At 36.9% G+C, this 17,575-nt stretch overlaps 1 protein-coding gene across 1 annotated transcript in view; it reads right to left on the bottom strand.

Annotated features, from left to right (window-relative positions):
* BAIAP2L1 (BAR/IMD domain containing adaptor protein 2 like 1) overlaps window positions 1–17,575 on the bottom strand; it is a 43,352-nt gene that overhangs the window by 7,357 nt on the left and 18,420 nt on the right. Inside the window, exons 4-10 of the mRNA XM_055706689.1 lie at window positions 5,137–5,198; window positions 4,968–5,039; window positions 4,492–4,629; window positions 3,004–3,156; window positions 2,379–2,546; window positions 1,460–1,610; window positions 80–287 (exon numbers count right to left, since the gene is read on the bottom strand). Of these exons, the coding sequence (XP_055562664.1) occupies window positions 80–287; window positions 1,460–1,610; window positions 2,379–2,546; window positions 3,004–3,156; window positions 4,492–4,629; window positions 4,968–5,039; window positions 5,137–5,198 (952 nt within the window). The remainder of the gene's footprint in view (window positions 1–79; window positions 288–1,459; window positions 1,611–2,378; window positions 2,547–3,003; window positions 3,157–4,491; window positions 4,630–4,967; window positions 5,040–5,136; window positions 5,199–17,575) is intronic.

Raw genomic sequence — 17,575 nt, 5'->3', positions numbered from 1 at the left:
TACTAGTATCTGCTAACAAAATCTTGTGAGACACGCTTTCCCTTCGTGTTCAAATTGGGTAATATATTGATTATCTTACACTTTAGTTGCGTCATGTTCCCCATAAAGCCAGCCGTCCTTTTCTTCAGCTACAAGGAGCGTGATGATATCCCCCTGCGCAAAGCTAAGCAACGTCTTGTTACTGCCAGCAGTATGTGGGAAGATTGTCTTTACTTTTTGCCTTTTCATTATATTTAGCCCCGTGGCAACGGAAGTTGAACGTGATAAACTGGCATCATCTGAATTCTCTGTCAAAAAAGGAAACCCAAAGTAAACCAAAGCAAAACTAGCCACAGACTAACAAATTAAATACAATTAGTGGTCTGACAGGAAAAATAAAATAGAGGAATACTCAAGTGCAAACCAAGTTCTGAGACTTTGTACTGCTTTGGTTTCCACTTAGACACCTCAATTGTCTGCCAATGTTTCTTATCACCATGAAGTTCTTAATAGCATGTGCATTTATATACGCATTCACCCACCCCTATCACAAAGTTGAACCAGAGGTAAAAAGTTATGTAAGTTTTAACTTGCTACTTCTTTCCTCTTCTGGCATGAAACGTGCCACACGTTCACAGCCGTAAAAGACCTTTGAAAATTTTCCATTTAAAAAAACAGAGAAGTCCAAGATTTCCTTTTCAAATGTGCCTAGCACTCAACTTCAACTGAATCAATGGCAGTTGCAGATACTTGGCACTTCACAGACACCAGATGTTTACCAGAAGACAACGTAAAGGAGATCTCAAAACTGTACGGTATTTGACCAGTACAATACATTGTAAATGTGTTTTTAAGGAAGAAATGCTGGAATTGCTATTATCACACTGTAAGAGTCCTGCATTTCTTACGTTGTGATCTAAGTTTAGTTCTTTCCCTTCCTTTTGTATAGCAGAGAAAGTAAAAAAAAATAATAAATCCATATATTAGAAAAACTTAGAAAAAAATCTTATATTTCAGGAAAGAAATACAAGACTGTGCTTGTTTTGTCCCATGTGCATTCTTCCCTAATGGCTAAATGCCCTTAAAGGAAATGAAAGCAAGACTGTAATAGTAGTTTATGTTTATTTATGTGCACTGAAATAATCACTCCAGTGTATCTTGTTCAAAATTATAGAATGTATTCTCCTGATAAGACTGGAAGTCATAACAGCACTTAACCTGGGTTAATCAGGGACACGCAGAAAGTGATTAAAACAGAATCTACCTATCTTGGCCTGCATTTTACTGCAAACAGTTCTTCTCTTCTTATAATGCATACTTCTCCTGCTAGGTAACTTACATAAATATTATGTAAAGACCATTTTCTGCTCCTCTGTGTGCCCTGGAATTCACATCAGAGTAGTCACAAAGTCTTAAGATAATTTTGAACAGTACAGTATGTCATTTACCCTTACATAGTTTGCAACAAAGTGACACTCACCTGCTGAATTACTTAGTTTTTCAGACGATGTCTTTGGAACCGTTGCAGGATTGTTAAACATATCAACTAGTGGACTAGTGTACGCCCTACCTGTAGGAGCAGGGGGCACCTTTGATGCATTTTCATGATGAGGATAAAAATTATTTCCAATCTAGAGTCACAGAAACAACAGTATCACAATACTGAGGAGCCAGTGACAATTAACTTGCAACACTGAATTCTAGAAAGCAATGCTTAAATATTCCCAAACAATACATATTTAGACCCATCAGAAAGTTTTCATGGTCCTATGAAATTGCTGGTAAAATAGTTTTTAAGAGGCCTATGTCCCTTGATAAAAGTGTCCCTTGATTTGTTGGTGGAAATGCTATGATAGCCTTTTTTACCACAAATAGCACAGTTACACCTAGATAATCTCCAGATTATTTTTTTTCAGACATTTACTAATATAATTTAGAAATTCAACAACTAATGGTGACACAACATACAAATAGGCAGAATTTATAATTTAAGCTGTACTCTAATAAGCTAATAATCACAGATGGAAGAAAGAAAATAGAAAATAATATTTTAAGTTTATATTGAACTAAGTATGTAATTACTGTTACTTACAGATAAGAACATAAGAAATCGAATGGTTAGAACAAAAGTAGTCCTGAGGCTGGGCTCTGCAGAAAAAGTCCTTGGCACTCAGCTGAAAACTGAGCCTTGTGTGGATATGTGTTTCTGCCTCCTATACTGTGTATTCTTCTAGTAGCTGAGCTTCAGCTTAAGGATTCTGCTTTCATACCCAAGCCCAGTATATTCCAACTGAAGTACGTTACAGAACTGATCCCAAATGCTTATGTACAAAAGAAGCCAGTGAAACCACCCTACTCACATCTGAGAGAGAACCTCCAACCACTAAAGAACAACATACCGTGGTATTTCTCTCTATCATTGGTGAAGGCTGTGGAGTTCCTGACACTGGAGTGGAACCAGGTGTCCTTATTTCATCTATCATCATTCTGACTTTTTCGGGTACTTTGGTGGCATCACTACAGATTTCCTGCCATCCAGGCAGCTTGGATTTCAGGAAGTCCGCACACTGCATCCAAGTTCAAAAAGGTACTTGTCAAAGATAGGTTTTTTCATAACATTGCATGGACTTACTTGTTAATTTGCATTACACCGAAATGGTAACACCAGCAAAATGAAAGTCTGAAGATTTTTGTAAGTAATACCTCTCTGAAACAAATAACATATGGTAGGAAGAAACTGTCCTTTTTCAGTGTCAGATACTAGAAATACCTGATCAGTCCAGATGTTTTTCTCTTAATATGATTCTAAAAAAGTCACAGTAACCGTTTATTGTTGCTACAATACATTTAAAAGAATACTGCATTGTAAACATTTTCTATGAACTGATCACAACACTTGCCTGGCACTACAGTGTTCCTTAGCTGTTTATGGCAGTCTGATCTATGTACTGCAGGAGATACTTAAGATCTCCAATATGATTAGATTTCAGGAGTTTTATTTCTGTTTACATTCATGCCACTGACCTGAACGTGATAGAAGTGCATGTGCTGGGTAAAGCTGCAGTGCTTGTCAACCAGGAAACAGAATCTTCTTTTTTCTTCAAGAAGAGCTTCTCTGCAGCCTTCTGCAATAAATCGCTGAATATCACTCTGCCGAGAGGTCACAGTTTCTAAATACTAAGGGAAAAAAAGAAGAAAATTACATACAGTATCTGTATTTTATTTCATACTATATCCAATTACCGAAGCAAACTCCAAGAGCCTTAGAAAAGGCAGGCTGGCGTAGGGTGGCTCTGCTTCCAAGTCTTTCTCTTTTCCTGCACACACCTACCTTCCCTAATCTCATCAGGTAAATGTATATTCTTATTACAGGCAATCAATAATCTGTTCAGGGGGTGGGGGAAGCAAAACAAGAAACAGTCTTTGAGCCTCTAAATAAACTGCTGCAGTAAATAAGAATATGGCATCACAGCAGCAACTGTGCTGAGCAATTTTAAGACCACAGGTGTTCCAATTAGACTAATTACCTTCATCTGTTCCATAGCAGTTACATTTACTCTCACAAAGCTATCATGAAATTCTACTTCATTTCAGAGGGGAAAAAGAATTATTACAAAGACTAAAATATATTTATCTGAGGTTATGAGGACTGATGGCTAAACTGTGATTAAATGCTAACTAATCCTTGAATTCTCAGTCCAACACCTTAAAAAAAAGAAATGTTATGAACATAGGTTAAAAGGTAGTAAGAAATAGGAGCTAGTACTATTTGTTTGCTATACTATGTTACAAACAAAGCTTTCTCTGGAAAGAAAATAAAAATAGAAAAATATGGACGAAAGAAATACATAAGCTAGAACAAAGTATTGTGCAAATGAAAAGATCAATGGCAAGGATTTTCTGAGACACACATGACAACCAGAATGTGACTTACTAATCTAAAACAGTTTGTCTTCATTGCCTTGCCATTTCTTACTTTGCCTCAAGATGACATTGCTGTTCTAGGATCAGTAGGAAAGGTAATAATAAGTGGTAAAAGAAGTTGGCATTTATCTACTTTGGGAAATTCCTTTATAGCAAATTATTACTGAATTTGCATAGCATAGCTGACTCCCTGTGCAAACCTCTGCATAATGGTGTAGTTACAGGGGGACTTAAAAAAAATAAATCAAGTAGTGGTCCAGAAACTGAAGCAGAAGTGTCTGTACATTTACAGCAGAACAGTCCAGAGCTGAATTTAAACTGGAATACCTACTCGAGGAGTGCCTTTAATATAAACCAACTCTGATGAACCAAAAAAGCATGTTCTCTGAAACTGCAGTTTAACTGCAGCCAAACAACTTAACAGAGGAGTTATGTGTATTAACTAATAACATTGCATATACAAAAATTGTGGTAAGCTTCAGAAGTCAAGTTCTAAAACAGACTCAGATGTGGCCTGTAATAGCTTAACATTTTCTGTTGACCACTTCTCATACAAGGAAAGAAACAAGTAAGAGACAATACACTGACCTCCATTTCTTTATGTTCATATTTCATTACATTTCGTGCTCCTTGGCTTTTCCTTCTGATTTTTTTCAGCTCAGCCTGAGACTTCTCTAAAGAATCTAATTTGCTTCTGTGCTCAGTTTGGTACCTCTTTAAAGTTGCCTGCAATCAAAGCATGTAAAACATCTTACAATGCATTCAGCCATGTAACTGGGTAAGTCACTAAAAAGCGCCACCATAAATTATGAGATATTACTAATACATGCCAAATGAGTCAGGCATGAGAGCTGCCTTTCTCAACTTTAGTTTAAAAATGCTATTACGTTTTCATTGGTTTCCTTTTAAACTCAAAATATGCATGAAATTTTTTGCCATATTTATGTACCTAAAGCTCAGTTTGAACATATTGATTAATTAACTGTTAGGGAAGATTTCCTGAAAAATTCTTTTAACTAGCAATAGATAAATAAAATATGACTTTTAGAATTTAATGTACTTACATTCATATATTTTACATCCAGGTCTGTTTTCTTCTCCAGTTCAGATATAATGTCTTTATGAAATTTTTTGAACTTTAAAAGCAAGTGAATGAATGGTTATTAAAAATTGGCAAAAGTAATTTATGATTTCAAAAGGAAAATAAATTTAAAAAGGAATTGTTTAACTTACACTCTCCTCTAGACTGTCATTAAGTTTCTTGTGTGTTCTTGACATTTCTACCAGAACTTGGCCTGTTGATAAACATACAACCATATTTGTTTTTCTCGTAGAATTCTGAAGTTAGTTAACAAAAAGCAGTAATAAAAAATACTTAACCAATACATTTATTAACTAGAATATATTTAAGAGGGATAGGAAACTTCTTGCTGTTGCTCATCACAGCAGTTTAAATAAATAACTAGATCTGGCCACAGACAAACCAAGAAGCTCATAAGTGACAGAAGAATAATTAATTATGTATTATCATGCAAAAGGGACGTGGAGTGCCAGACAAAACAAATACTTCCTTCTCTCCAGAATAGCTCATACCGATTTAGTAACAGCCTCTTTTCTTGCCAAGTCAATAGCACACAAGAGCTGGAGGTAGTTGTTACTATCCAAATAGCCACTATCTGGTTTTCAGTCTGAAAGATTAAACTTCAATGTTTATTAACTAAGTGCACCTTCAGAATTAACAAAGTAACCTTTACACTTTCATTCACAGCACACCTACTAAAACAGATCCCATAGGTACGCTGATCAGTTGCCCATGCTGTTTTGTCAGTGATTACAGCCTGACTGTATGCCACTAACAGCCAAGAAGCAGCAGATTTCTCAGCATCCTCTCAAGAGATTCTAAATATGTCTGTTATGCTCTGCTGTCTTCCAGTGCAAAGTTACACAGCTTACTTGTGAGTAGTTAAAAGCTGAACTGTTTCATTTTGCTTTAGGAGGATATAGAGAAAAAAAATACCTCAATCCTTTGGGTGTGGTTCTATGTGCAAACCAATGTAAACTGTGCCTGCTGCAGTCCTGCCCTGTGTGCAGCCAGCCGCTCATCCTGCTCTGGGTACAGATGGCCACATCATCCCCACTCCCTTCTTTGCGCTGGCACTGACGAACTGCGCGTGTGCCAGTCTTGTCTGGGAGATTGCAACACAGTGCTGAGAAGAGCAGCTGCAAGTGTCCTGAAGTGCCCAGTTTGGCTTCACCCAAATTAGACCTGTAGACAGTTACCGGGTCTCAACCAGGAGCTATTACAGAAAACTGGAAGTTCTGGGGGCCACGATCAGATTCCCAAACTTTTGCATCTGAAAGTCTTAACTAGAGATGTGTTTCCCTGTCACTCCATTCCCATGGCAAGAACGGCAGGTTCAGTTCCACAGCTGGTTCACTGGCGTGCCTCCTCTGGTCATCTGTCTATTCCTCAACCATCTTTCAGTTATCCTGCCGTGAAGTATTTGCCATGCAGATGCTTGCAGTATTAAACCTGCAATAGCGCTGTCCAAATGTACGGGCAGGGCTTACAAAGCTACACACAATTGTGTAATTCTGATTACCTATCACTGCCAGAGTCACTGCAAAGGACTGCTCTGCGTGCCCCCTCCTATTTGTTATGTGATTCTCAGCTTCCTTTTTTCAAGGGAAAAAAAATAATAAAAATGCATTAAGTTCTCAACACGCTACTTTGCAAATCTTGTTTTCTACCATCCATATTCTTTGAGAACCCCTCCTGAGTTAGTCAGCAAAGACCTGAGGCTTCAGTTCCTTCAGGTGCACACAAAAGCTCCCAAAAGGTGCAGATAATTAAAAAATTTGGCTAACTAAAGTGAATGACAGAACTTTTAATGAGAATCTTCTCATCTTTGCCTTTCTCAGCATCTCCCCAGACATCAAAACCTGTCTCCCCATAATGCATCTTAGTGATTTGGTAACAATCTCCTATAACACAGATATATATTCCCATAGTGCCTGGGTATGTATTATCACCTGTCTCCCTTGTTATCTGTCATTCTCAAGTTATATCACCTCAAAATTTTAGTTTGAAACAGGAACTGTATCGCCTGTCCTGTGAACCAGTATGACCCAGCAGGTCTTTAACTAAATAATGTAAAATGTGGGTCTGCATCATCATTTATGGGGAAACACAAAGCAGTTCAGAAGAAACATGTGTCTCCTGACTTCTCATGAAGCCCTTTTCATGCCCCAGTCCCCATCTCTATGTCTGTACAACAGGCTAGAGGAGACTTGGAAAAAGGAATTAAGAGTACAATGAGAACAGTCAACCCCTTGATTAGCAAGAAAAAAAGAATTTGCATTCTGGATGGTAGATGTGAGAATCAGAGGGGTGCTGTATTATATATATATATATATAATTTTTTTCCTCCGAAGTCCTTCTGTACAGCCTAGAGAGTGCTATGCTTTTTTTTGTTGTTAGAGTTGCTAGTGGCTACAGCAATACAAATACCATGAGAAATGAGAGGTGCTATAGTAATTAGTTGCTCATATGCTATACAGAAATACAATGTAGTTACATGAACACTTGAAGTAAGGACATGAGTAAGCTGCCTTGTTATTTTAAGGCTGTAGAAACAAACACGCTTCAGTCTGTAGTGTTTCTGTTTCACCGAACTCAACTGAAAATACACAGTTTAGACTGTAACAGGCTTTTACAATTAGAAGTTTTGTAAACACTTATCTGCAGCTTAAAAAGGAAAATAGTTTTAAAAGAAATCAGGAAAAATGATCAAGAAATACAAATAAAATTATGATGTTTGTTTGGTTTTAAATTTGCACGCTAGAAAGCTATTTGGGAAGTTACAGAAACCCAGGGTGAGTGTTGAAATGGCTCTCAAAATAATTGCCCTTATAGATTTTTGTTCTTTTGAAAATTAACTTATTCTCCCTCTTTGTAAAAAGTAGGTTCTGAGCATCTGCTGCCAAAGCAGCACACTTAGCTAATACTTGGCAACGCTAAGGGGGCCAACCCTAGCGCTCCAAGTACTGACAGACATCCAACAACATCGGGTATTGACTCAGCTCTCACATCGCTCTTTCACACTCCCTTCCTCTGGCCTGCCCTGCTACCACAGTGTAAATGCTCAATAAAACAACCCATTCACCTGGTGTGTCAAGAATGGAAAACCTGACGCTTGGAGGTTGTTATTTTTGTCTCACGCAGCACTTGAACTGACTGCAGCCTTCAAGTCTTAGTTCTGAATGCTTGGTTAGAAACAGGCTTTTTCATCTTTCTTACAAAAAATACTGCCAAAACATGTCCTGAAATCAAGAGAACTTTAAAAACAACACTTCTTTCTAAGTGGTTTGTGCTGGATTTATTTTACAAGTTTATTTTAGAGTGTTCTGGAACACTTCTAAATGGTATTTTTAGATATCAGTGACTGTATCTCTAATTGCATTTTCTTATTTCTCTCAACCAAAGACTCCCTGCATGCTACGCATCAGGCAAAAGCCATTCTATGCTGCAATCTCCTTGCTGCCACCGGTAATCCACAGGCACTGTATGTACTGGCCTACCCATTTAAGTTCCTCTTTCACGTTTTGAAGAGAACCCATATTAAGCATACTCTGACCTATTCAGATTTAAATTGTAGTTTAAATTAGAGGTCAGATTCTGCACTTTGAATAAATAGAGAAATTTTTTACACTGAACAGATACCATGTTTCTTTATTGCCAGTTTAAGATAATGGGTTAGCCACATTTTGATAGCCTTCCCAAATAAAGTTTATACAAGGGGACAAGTTTTTGTAGAAAACTGATTCAGGGAAAACAAAACAACCCCTAGCCTACATGTGACAGTGTCCAAATGGAATGGAAACTCAACAACTTGAGTAAAATGTTTTGGTTTTAATTACAATGGTGAATTATAGAATAGCTCTAATGAAGACAGTGGGTTACTCTGGATTAATAACAGCATAACCTAAGGCCAGGCTCTAATGTTCAATCATTATTTCTCCTGTAAAAAGGTACAGAAAACTACTTCAGGTGAAGACAAACATGTTTCTCACACTGAGTAAAAATATTTTGCTATATATTAATAAGAGGTCATAATACACAATGACCAAGTACACAATGACCTCATCGTCATTTATTGGCAAACCCCAAACCTATGAAACATAATGACACGGCTAGAGTGCATGGTAAGAGACCACTTAAGTCCAACTTGTGGCAAACATACTGTAAACTTGAACCAGTTTTAGGTATCATATTATCCAATAAATTTATAAACCAAACCCCTGGTCTTGATGATAAATGTAACAATTAAAATACTGGCCTTTCAAAGATACTTCTGCTTTTCACTCACCCACACCCAAACGTAAAGTCTTTGGGACTAAAAGAGTATATGTACATTAAATATTCCCACATTTTGTTTTAGAAAATAAAAATGTAGTTGCACATGTTTATAGATACTTGTTCTGTTATTTTGCTGTTACCTTATAAGTGCACTACAGGGAAGAGAAGAAACAATCTCTTTCAGGTAGGGATTTTGGGGGAACATCTCAAATAACTTCAACATTTCTCATGTATGGTTCTTGAAACCATGCTGCATAATACAGCTGTAATGACCATGAGATATGACCATGAACAGTAACACCAAGTTCTCTGGTAAATTTATTTTAGTTTCAAGTAGGTTCAATGTACAGGTAGAAAGTTCTTTTAAGCTGAAACTCCAGGAATTTGTGGAATATTTTTAGGCTTAACCAAGGCTGCTGGTCGTATCTCTATTTTCTATTGAGAAAATAAGACAGACTAAAATCCCATTAATGCTGTTGGTTTTGTTAAAAAAAAAATAATCACTGACACAAAATGTGTTACAGTTATTTCTCTATACACAGCATCCCATCCTTAAAAGACTGCCTTCACAGTAGATGAAAACCAAGAAAAGATTTCTAACAGAAATACTTGTTGTAAGGCCAGAATACAGAGCTTCTGCAGCGGTTACACTTCAGCCTCACTGTTTGTGCTCGGTGACTGTACTGGTTATTTATCTTTTTAACTTATGTTAACTGTTCTTATGAATAGAAGACTAGAAGAATTAGTTCAAGTTAGAAACAAAAACTGAACTCCATCAATAAAGTTCTGTATAGAAACAAATATTAACAGCCACCAACAAAATCACTTAAACTTTCAATACACTAACTGGCTATATTAGAATAAATAAAAGTATTAATTGCATCACCTTACTTGATACATACTTCAATTTTGTTTTATTTAGAGCAGGTCACTCTTGAAAAAATTCAAGTCTTTTAGAGAGACTTTCTTAGATGTCTGGGAATGGACAAAGCACTTCATTAGATCACTCATTTATCTCCTGTTGCCCTGTTTACATTCAGGGCAGGTCCAGTAACTTAATGTCTTAAAGATGAAACCACATAATTATTTACATTAAACAAGAGAATGAAAGGCTGAGTCAAAGCTACACATGGAGACAAGAGAGTTCAGGTGTATCATTAGATGCCATTTCTGTCAAGATGCTCACTCTCTTTCTTCCAAGTTACCCTCTGCCCAGAAGAAAGGCATTTCTGACAAGGGAAAGTTAGAAACAAAGTCCTTTGAAGCCAGTAGCCCCTAAAAGGTAGTCAAAATAAAAAGTTTCAAAGGAATACAGTATAACAAATAAGTATGATTCAACAAAACATCTGTTAAGGTTCAAATGTGTTAAATTTATCATTCTGTCATAGGAAGGACTTATTGCAGGAGGATTTAATTGTGCAACAGACGCTTTAAAGAAGGCAAAAAAAAAAAATCTTAATGGAACTTAATGTGAAAGAATAAAATCATAAAGAAGGGCAAAGTAATGTAAAACTTCCTAAGCTCTAACTGTACTTTGCTTCTAATACAATTTGTCCAGAATGCTTTAAAAAAGCCCACGATCTGTAGAATTAATACTAATATGCACATAAATCAATAGGACTAGGTCAAGTCTGCCTTTCCTTACTGCATGAATGAACATGAAATAGGAGGCAAGGAGTGAGCCTCTGTAGTTCATTTCATAAAATGGCATTGACACATGGCCTTTCAATGCCATTTTATGAAGGTCACTGCAGAAGGTGAAGGGGAAGAATAACAAAATGAATAAAACCTACAACAGAGAAAAGGGGAGGAGATATCAGAGTACAATAAAGTATTTTAAGTCCACTATACATGCTAGATGTAGTGCTCTGAAGCAGTACCTCCAAACAGATAGTTGTTTTGCTAGATCAGCAAATAAATAAAAATTGATCCAAGAATGCCATGTAGAATGTAGAGTTCCTCTTTGCTTCTATTTCTGCTTGATGTCTGCATTTAGTTTTAAAATATAGACAGTTCTCACTAAGGCTGTGAACAACAGATACGTTTCTATGATATAACAAGCAAATAGGTTAATTAATATAAACCAGATTAAACACAGGTTAAAGGAAATAAAAAACCCCCCACACCGTGCCACAATGGCTGAAATCTCTGTATTCATGTACTAGTCCAGTACAGTAAAATGCAAAAGTGGTATTGGTTATGGACCATGAGGAATGAAACTGGACAAAATGATATTACTGGACCTGTAAAGATTAAATTTAAAGTACTATACAGTTAAAAGATATATAAAGATATAAAAATGTAGTCCTGTTAACAGCATGTGGTGCCAAAGTTGTTTGCATTAGGCTCCGGCACAAAATAAATTGCAGCAATTATTCATTTAGCATACAAATAGTCTCATGCTTTCAGCTCCCCTTATGTAAGCATTTTATATGAAGTTGCTTTCAAAGCACCTTTTCTCATCTAAAGTTAGCTCACAATATTTCAAGTAATTACCTGAAACTGATATAACGCTCAGAGTTAAGAAGTTTCAGTTTCCCTATAACTCAATTTTATCACTACTTTCTCCACAAGTTCCATGCCTTCTAAATATATTTAAAATCTTTTTAGATGTTTTACAGTCTCATTGATACAGAAGAGATAAACAGTCCTCCAAAGTTTGTATGACCCTGGAAGATGCCCAACTCTAAGTATCTTGCCCACATGTCCAGACAAAACCAGTAAGCAATAAATAGCATTGTACAAGGCACTTGCTTATTGCGTGAGCTGGGCAGCTATGGTGTTAGGTGGTGACAAACTCAAGTGCTCTACTTTCTCCTTCTCATAGGGCTCATATAGCTCCCTAGTGAAAAAATACAACCTAGCCCACTCACAGAGGTTTTATGTATGTTTGACCATAGTCAAAACTGCATCTACTTGAAATTCAAAATCAAGGGGGGGATGGGAGAGAACACCACCAAAAAGTATACGGCCTGTTTTTATGCAGTCAAGATATTTCTTTCCAGCTACATCATAGGCACCATGCTTTAAGAGGAGTCCACAGCTGTTTTAATCAGCTGACACTACTTTCTAGGTACAACATACCTCTATTGGAAGCAAAGAACCTTTTACTGCAAATACTAAGTTCTGTGCTTCCCAAAATATTTGCTTTATTTTGATATGTACATATATAGCATATATGTACAAATACCTATCTATACATTTCACTGACAGCTTGTTCCCTCTGCATCAGAGCCAAATAGCATCAGGGGAAAAAACAGATAACAAAGGTGGCTAGTAGCAGGCTGCCACTGCTGTTTTCTCTTGGTCATCCTCCTATCAAGCTTCTTGGATCCAGCCAGGAGCATATGGCCGATGGGATTAAGTGTGGTGACAGCCCAACTGTGGCTGCCGTCTTCACAAGGACCTCCATCTTCTAGCCACAGGCTTATTAGGTTGAGGAACTGGCTGGAAAAATGCATTCAGGACCAGTTATAAGATGAAGCTGGGGTTTTACCCAAAATTAATTTGTCTCTAAAGGGAAAACCAAAAAGCCTAACCACCAATTCTCAAGCTTAGCTGTATATTATTTAGAATAAAATTTGCTAGAACACATACTTGGCAATACTCTCTTAACACCTCGATTACACATTACTCTCTGCGTGAGGAATATAATCAAAGAATCTTGCTATTCAAAAATCCTTTTCGCATTTCATAATCAGACCAACAGTGAAGGTACGGATCACAGTTCGCTTCTACTGTAGTAGCCTAGCACCTCTTATTTATGATAGTATTTTCTTGTAGTTCAGGATCAAAATTACGTAGTAATCTTTTCCTTATCTTAAAAATTTCTCGATGATAATGTGAAAGAAAATAGTTTAAGACTGCATAATGAGGAACTTTCCCAATACATAAGACAGAATTAAAGTTACTTGAATTAAAATTATGGTTTTTTTTAAAACTCTGGAATATTTAAGCATTACAGGATACAAATAACTCAGCTCTTTACACCTCAGAAAGTCTATGACTGTTTATAAAAAAAGCCATATTCAGGTTAAGCCCAAGGATCAACATGCTTTTTAAATATAATTTACTTAAGACTAAAATTAATGCCAAATTCTTTCAGCTTGACACAAGTGATTTTAAAAAGTGCTACAAAATTCATACCATGCACTACATGCTGTAAAGTGGGCAGTGAACTGTTCCTAAATTAGCTATTCCCACATAAGACTTTACTGGAGTGAATATTTAAGAAATTATCAAGACCATTACAATTTCCAGTTACTCTGAGTCTGTTCTTGATGTGATGCTCCTATTTCACAACTTTAAACAGAACAAAAATATTTGCTTACATTATATTTTAAAGAGGAATGTGACTTTATTGCAGTTTTAGTAAAGCTCAGTCTGGTAGTCTAATTCCCCTTTCTCTCCCAAGTTGTTTTGATCTCTTAGTCAAAAGAATTCAGATTAGGATTTTTTAAACGTACTATATCACTGAACAGATGTTAATTAACATGAAATATTAATCTTGTTTCAGATGATTGGTAAGCATAGTAGCTAAATTTTAATGTTCAAAAAGGGAAAGGAAAAGCATATGCCACATAAATAATCCATGAAAAATGGCAAACTTGTTTTTCCACCTGTTACTCCATTACTAGTATATATGAAGACTGCTGCAGGCATTTTTTTTTTTTTTTTACACAAACATATAAACCCACAATATATTAAGGTACGTATGCCAGAGACTGATCTTTCATAGGGCCTTGAAAGCCTTACATACAATAGCTTTTCAGGCTTGAGCTGCAGTGGTATCAGGCAAGTGAGTTGTAATCCTTGCACAAGTCAGGTGCAAAGAAAAGTTGCAATACAACCACAAGCCTGAACTTGCCCGTACGAAGCTCTGCTGTTTTTAGGCAGATTAGTTAGGAAAGATCATAAAACAGAGCTAATTTTTATTTTCCAGCAGGACTGGAACACACAAATCATGCTAAACAGCAAAACCTGAGGTTCTTTACAGGTTCCAGTACTAGAAAGGATATATATTTAAGATACTGTAAACATTGTATTAAATTTGATAAAATGCAAGAAATCACTGCAATTTTTATTACAGCACTTTGGAACTGACACCAAGTTTCACAGTATTAATAGGGTCCAAAAAAAAATAATTGCCCAAATTGTTAGTTGTGTCACCTTCCCCCCCCCCCCCCCCCCCCTTAGGAATGTTAAGGACATCTACAACTGATAGTGGATATTTTTTTTTTGTTTTGTTTAGAAATAATTCATCAGGAAGAGCTGGCTGTACATACAAAATATTGTTATACTTTCAGTTAAAAAGATTTACAAGGTAGTTATATACACGATGTCATTTTCTTCATAATGTTGTCATTTACTTTCCATTTATTTCTCTTACTATGAAGACAACTAAACATATTTTCTTTTCGCCAGCTTTTAGGCTTATTTCTTTGCCAACAGACATGCCTGGGGGTAGTGGTGAAGAAACACTAAGATTGCTAAGCATCAGCTGAGAGGGAGCAGCCTGCTGCACTAGCCCTAACACCTTCTGATCATACTATGCTCAGCCAGGTTCAAAGAGCTGCCAGGGAAGACGTGCCTGCTGTGCACGCACAATGCCTGCTGTCACACTTCAGGTTACTCTTTTCTAGGCAGACACTAGCCACAATCTAGAAAACACTGCACGTACACACTGGTGAAGTTCAGGGTGCCCTTGCCAGGGTTTCCACTGCAAGATGGAAGATGTCTTCGCTATGTGTGAGACTCATCTGAAATTTAGCTGTTCCAATACAGTTAGAACATCTTTAAGGATGCCCTTCAGGGTATTTTCACTATTTTCTCAGGCCTTTGAGGCACAGTGTGAAGATATCGAGGAGGCGCACACTCGCTGTGTTTTGAATATCTAATTTTTCCCATGAGGGTGCGTGGTCACATGTATCATTACGGATGTTCTGTGCTAAACTCCAGAATCACGGTACAGAAGTAGGTGTACTTACAGCAGCAGCTGCAAAGACACTTGCACTGCTGTCACAGCTCTAACACTAACCGTAACACTGTAAGGGTGCACCACAAGGAACAGTACTGCCAGTGCTACCTGTGAACAGATAACCACCCTGAGAAATTCAGGGCTATATACTGGAAGAGTGTTACACCTGTATCTTATCACTGACTACCATCAGGAGAGTCTGCATCAGTTTACAGGTTGCTGTAAGGTCAGGGCAGGGCAAGAATAAAATATCTATACTGGACAGAAAAATGCGACCAAGTATCTAGAATTTAATCTGAAAAAATAACTGGAAGTCCTACGAATATCAGTCTTCTTTTCTTCCCCTGGTGCTACTGCAATCGTTCCCAAAAAGCCTTGTGTATTTTCATATTCTGCTCCTCCCTTCAGCCATTTGAACCAGAACATTTTCACCTTATCTACAAGTCTTCCTAACAGGAGTTACAACATGACTGTACACAGAACAAACTTTTTTTTTGGGTAGTCCTGTAAGGACAAGGTGCAATATCAATTTTTAAGCATTTACATGATTTATGTTTAATAACAAACCCACCTCTTCTTCACCCCATTTCTTGGTAAGATTTGTATTTTAGCAGGGAAGGATTACAGAATTTAAACCCACCAAAAGATCTTGAGCTAACAACTTTGTTCAGCTTCACTGTATGATGCCACATGATCACTCATTGTCCAAGACATGTTTTGTGGCAACCCTCTTCACTAATTATTTATTGTTTTGTGATTTTTGTTCATTTGTTAATTATAGGTCTGGATATCAACATGGTAACAGGTTTCTCTTGCCTTTCTTTTTGGTTTATTAATGGCACAGTGCCAAATATTCACCACCACTCATTAACATAAACTTGCAGGAGCTTTTGTCAGGCCATTGGCAGGGCACATGCTTGTGTATGAATATCTGAATAGTTAAATTGATTTATAAATCAGTGAATATATACAGCTTCCGATAGCTCTACAATAGATGATCAAGCAAATTATTAGATGTGGAGTTAAGCTGTTCATATTTAAGAGTCTAAGACTGAAGTTCTTCTTCCAGCAGACTTTTGTTAAAAGTTTACATGCAGAATACTGAACATCAAAAGCCACAATACTGATTCTAGAGGGGGAAAAAAATTGTCACTATGATTGTTTGGCTCATTTTGACCTTATAAAGTAGAACTATAAATAGCAGAAGGTTTCCACTAATCCAGTCACTATTTTCATCAGTAGAAACATATCTAGACAGGCTGGCACATCTCCTTCCATCTTTCTTTAGCAGATTGGTGGTACTTATAGCACAAGCCCAGAATGTTACTGTAAAATTAGAAGACACAAAAACCTCACTCCTGTATAAACACAGACTACTTTGTATTTTCAAGGTAGCTGTCTGTGTACTTTTGACAAGAAAAGAATGAAGTGGCTTCTTCCAATGCAACTTCATTATAAATATAGTAGAAGAGTGTTTTATTAATGCTCCATAGCAAAAGCTGGCCTGATTCTAACTACTTGACTGCAGCCTTTACGCTAATTTCCCAGAAGTTTCCACCAGATGAGGTGCTAAAGGGGTTCTGTTGTTGCTGGCACACTTCCCTTTCTATCCAACATCACCTATTCCAAAAGCAGAACATTTCTACTATAGAAGAGAAGACACTGATGCAGTAAGTAAGATGGGACAAGATGACAGATCTCTTCTTTAGTTTAAATGAGCAGGTGAAGAGAAGGATGCTCGGTGTCATCTTTCCAAGACAAGTGAAATATGATTCCAGCTGAAAGGGTCAATTTAATGTTATTGTAAGCCAACAACACTGCCCCCCCCCCTTTTTTTTTTTTAATTGATGTGCAGCTAGCTACATTCATCCTAAATTATGGAATTTTCTCATTTTCTGCTTGGCTTTCTCAACAGTGAGAGTGCCACTTAAGTGCTATATCACAGAAGTAGAAAGAGCGCTACAGCTTTGAAAAGTACCTGCTCAAGTGGCAATTTTGCTTATTAATCAGGAAGGAAATAGACTGGTTTGAATGACAAATACTTGCAAGATAGTGTTTAAAAAAGGTGGTGTTGCCTTACATTACAGTCCAATTAGAAATTTTTCATCAAGGAGGTATGTTCTTTTTAGCAAAAATAGAATTTTCCAATTCAGTTCCAAAAATTTTTCAATACAAGTTGTCCACTTAAAGCTCAGTTTCTGATATCTAAAATATCTCATTTCTGCAAATAGAAATGGGGGGGGGCGGGGGCGGGGAAGAGGGTGAGAGAGGAAGAAAGAAGTCCACAGGGTTTCTCTTAGTTGGAAATGTAAAATGAAGTGGTTATCATTAACAAA

The sequence above is a fragment of the Falco cherrug genome, chromosome 4, assembly GCF_023634085.1.
Source record: "Falco cherrug isolate bFalChe1 chromosome 4, bFalChe1.pri, whole genome shotgun sequence".
Classification (NCBI taxonomy): Eukaryota; Metazoa; Chordata; class Aves; order Falconiformes; family Falconidae; genus Falco; species Falco cherrug.
The sequence above is the reverse complement of the archived record's forward strand: the minus strand, read 5'-3'. Positions and strand labels throughout refer to the sequence as shown.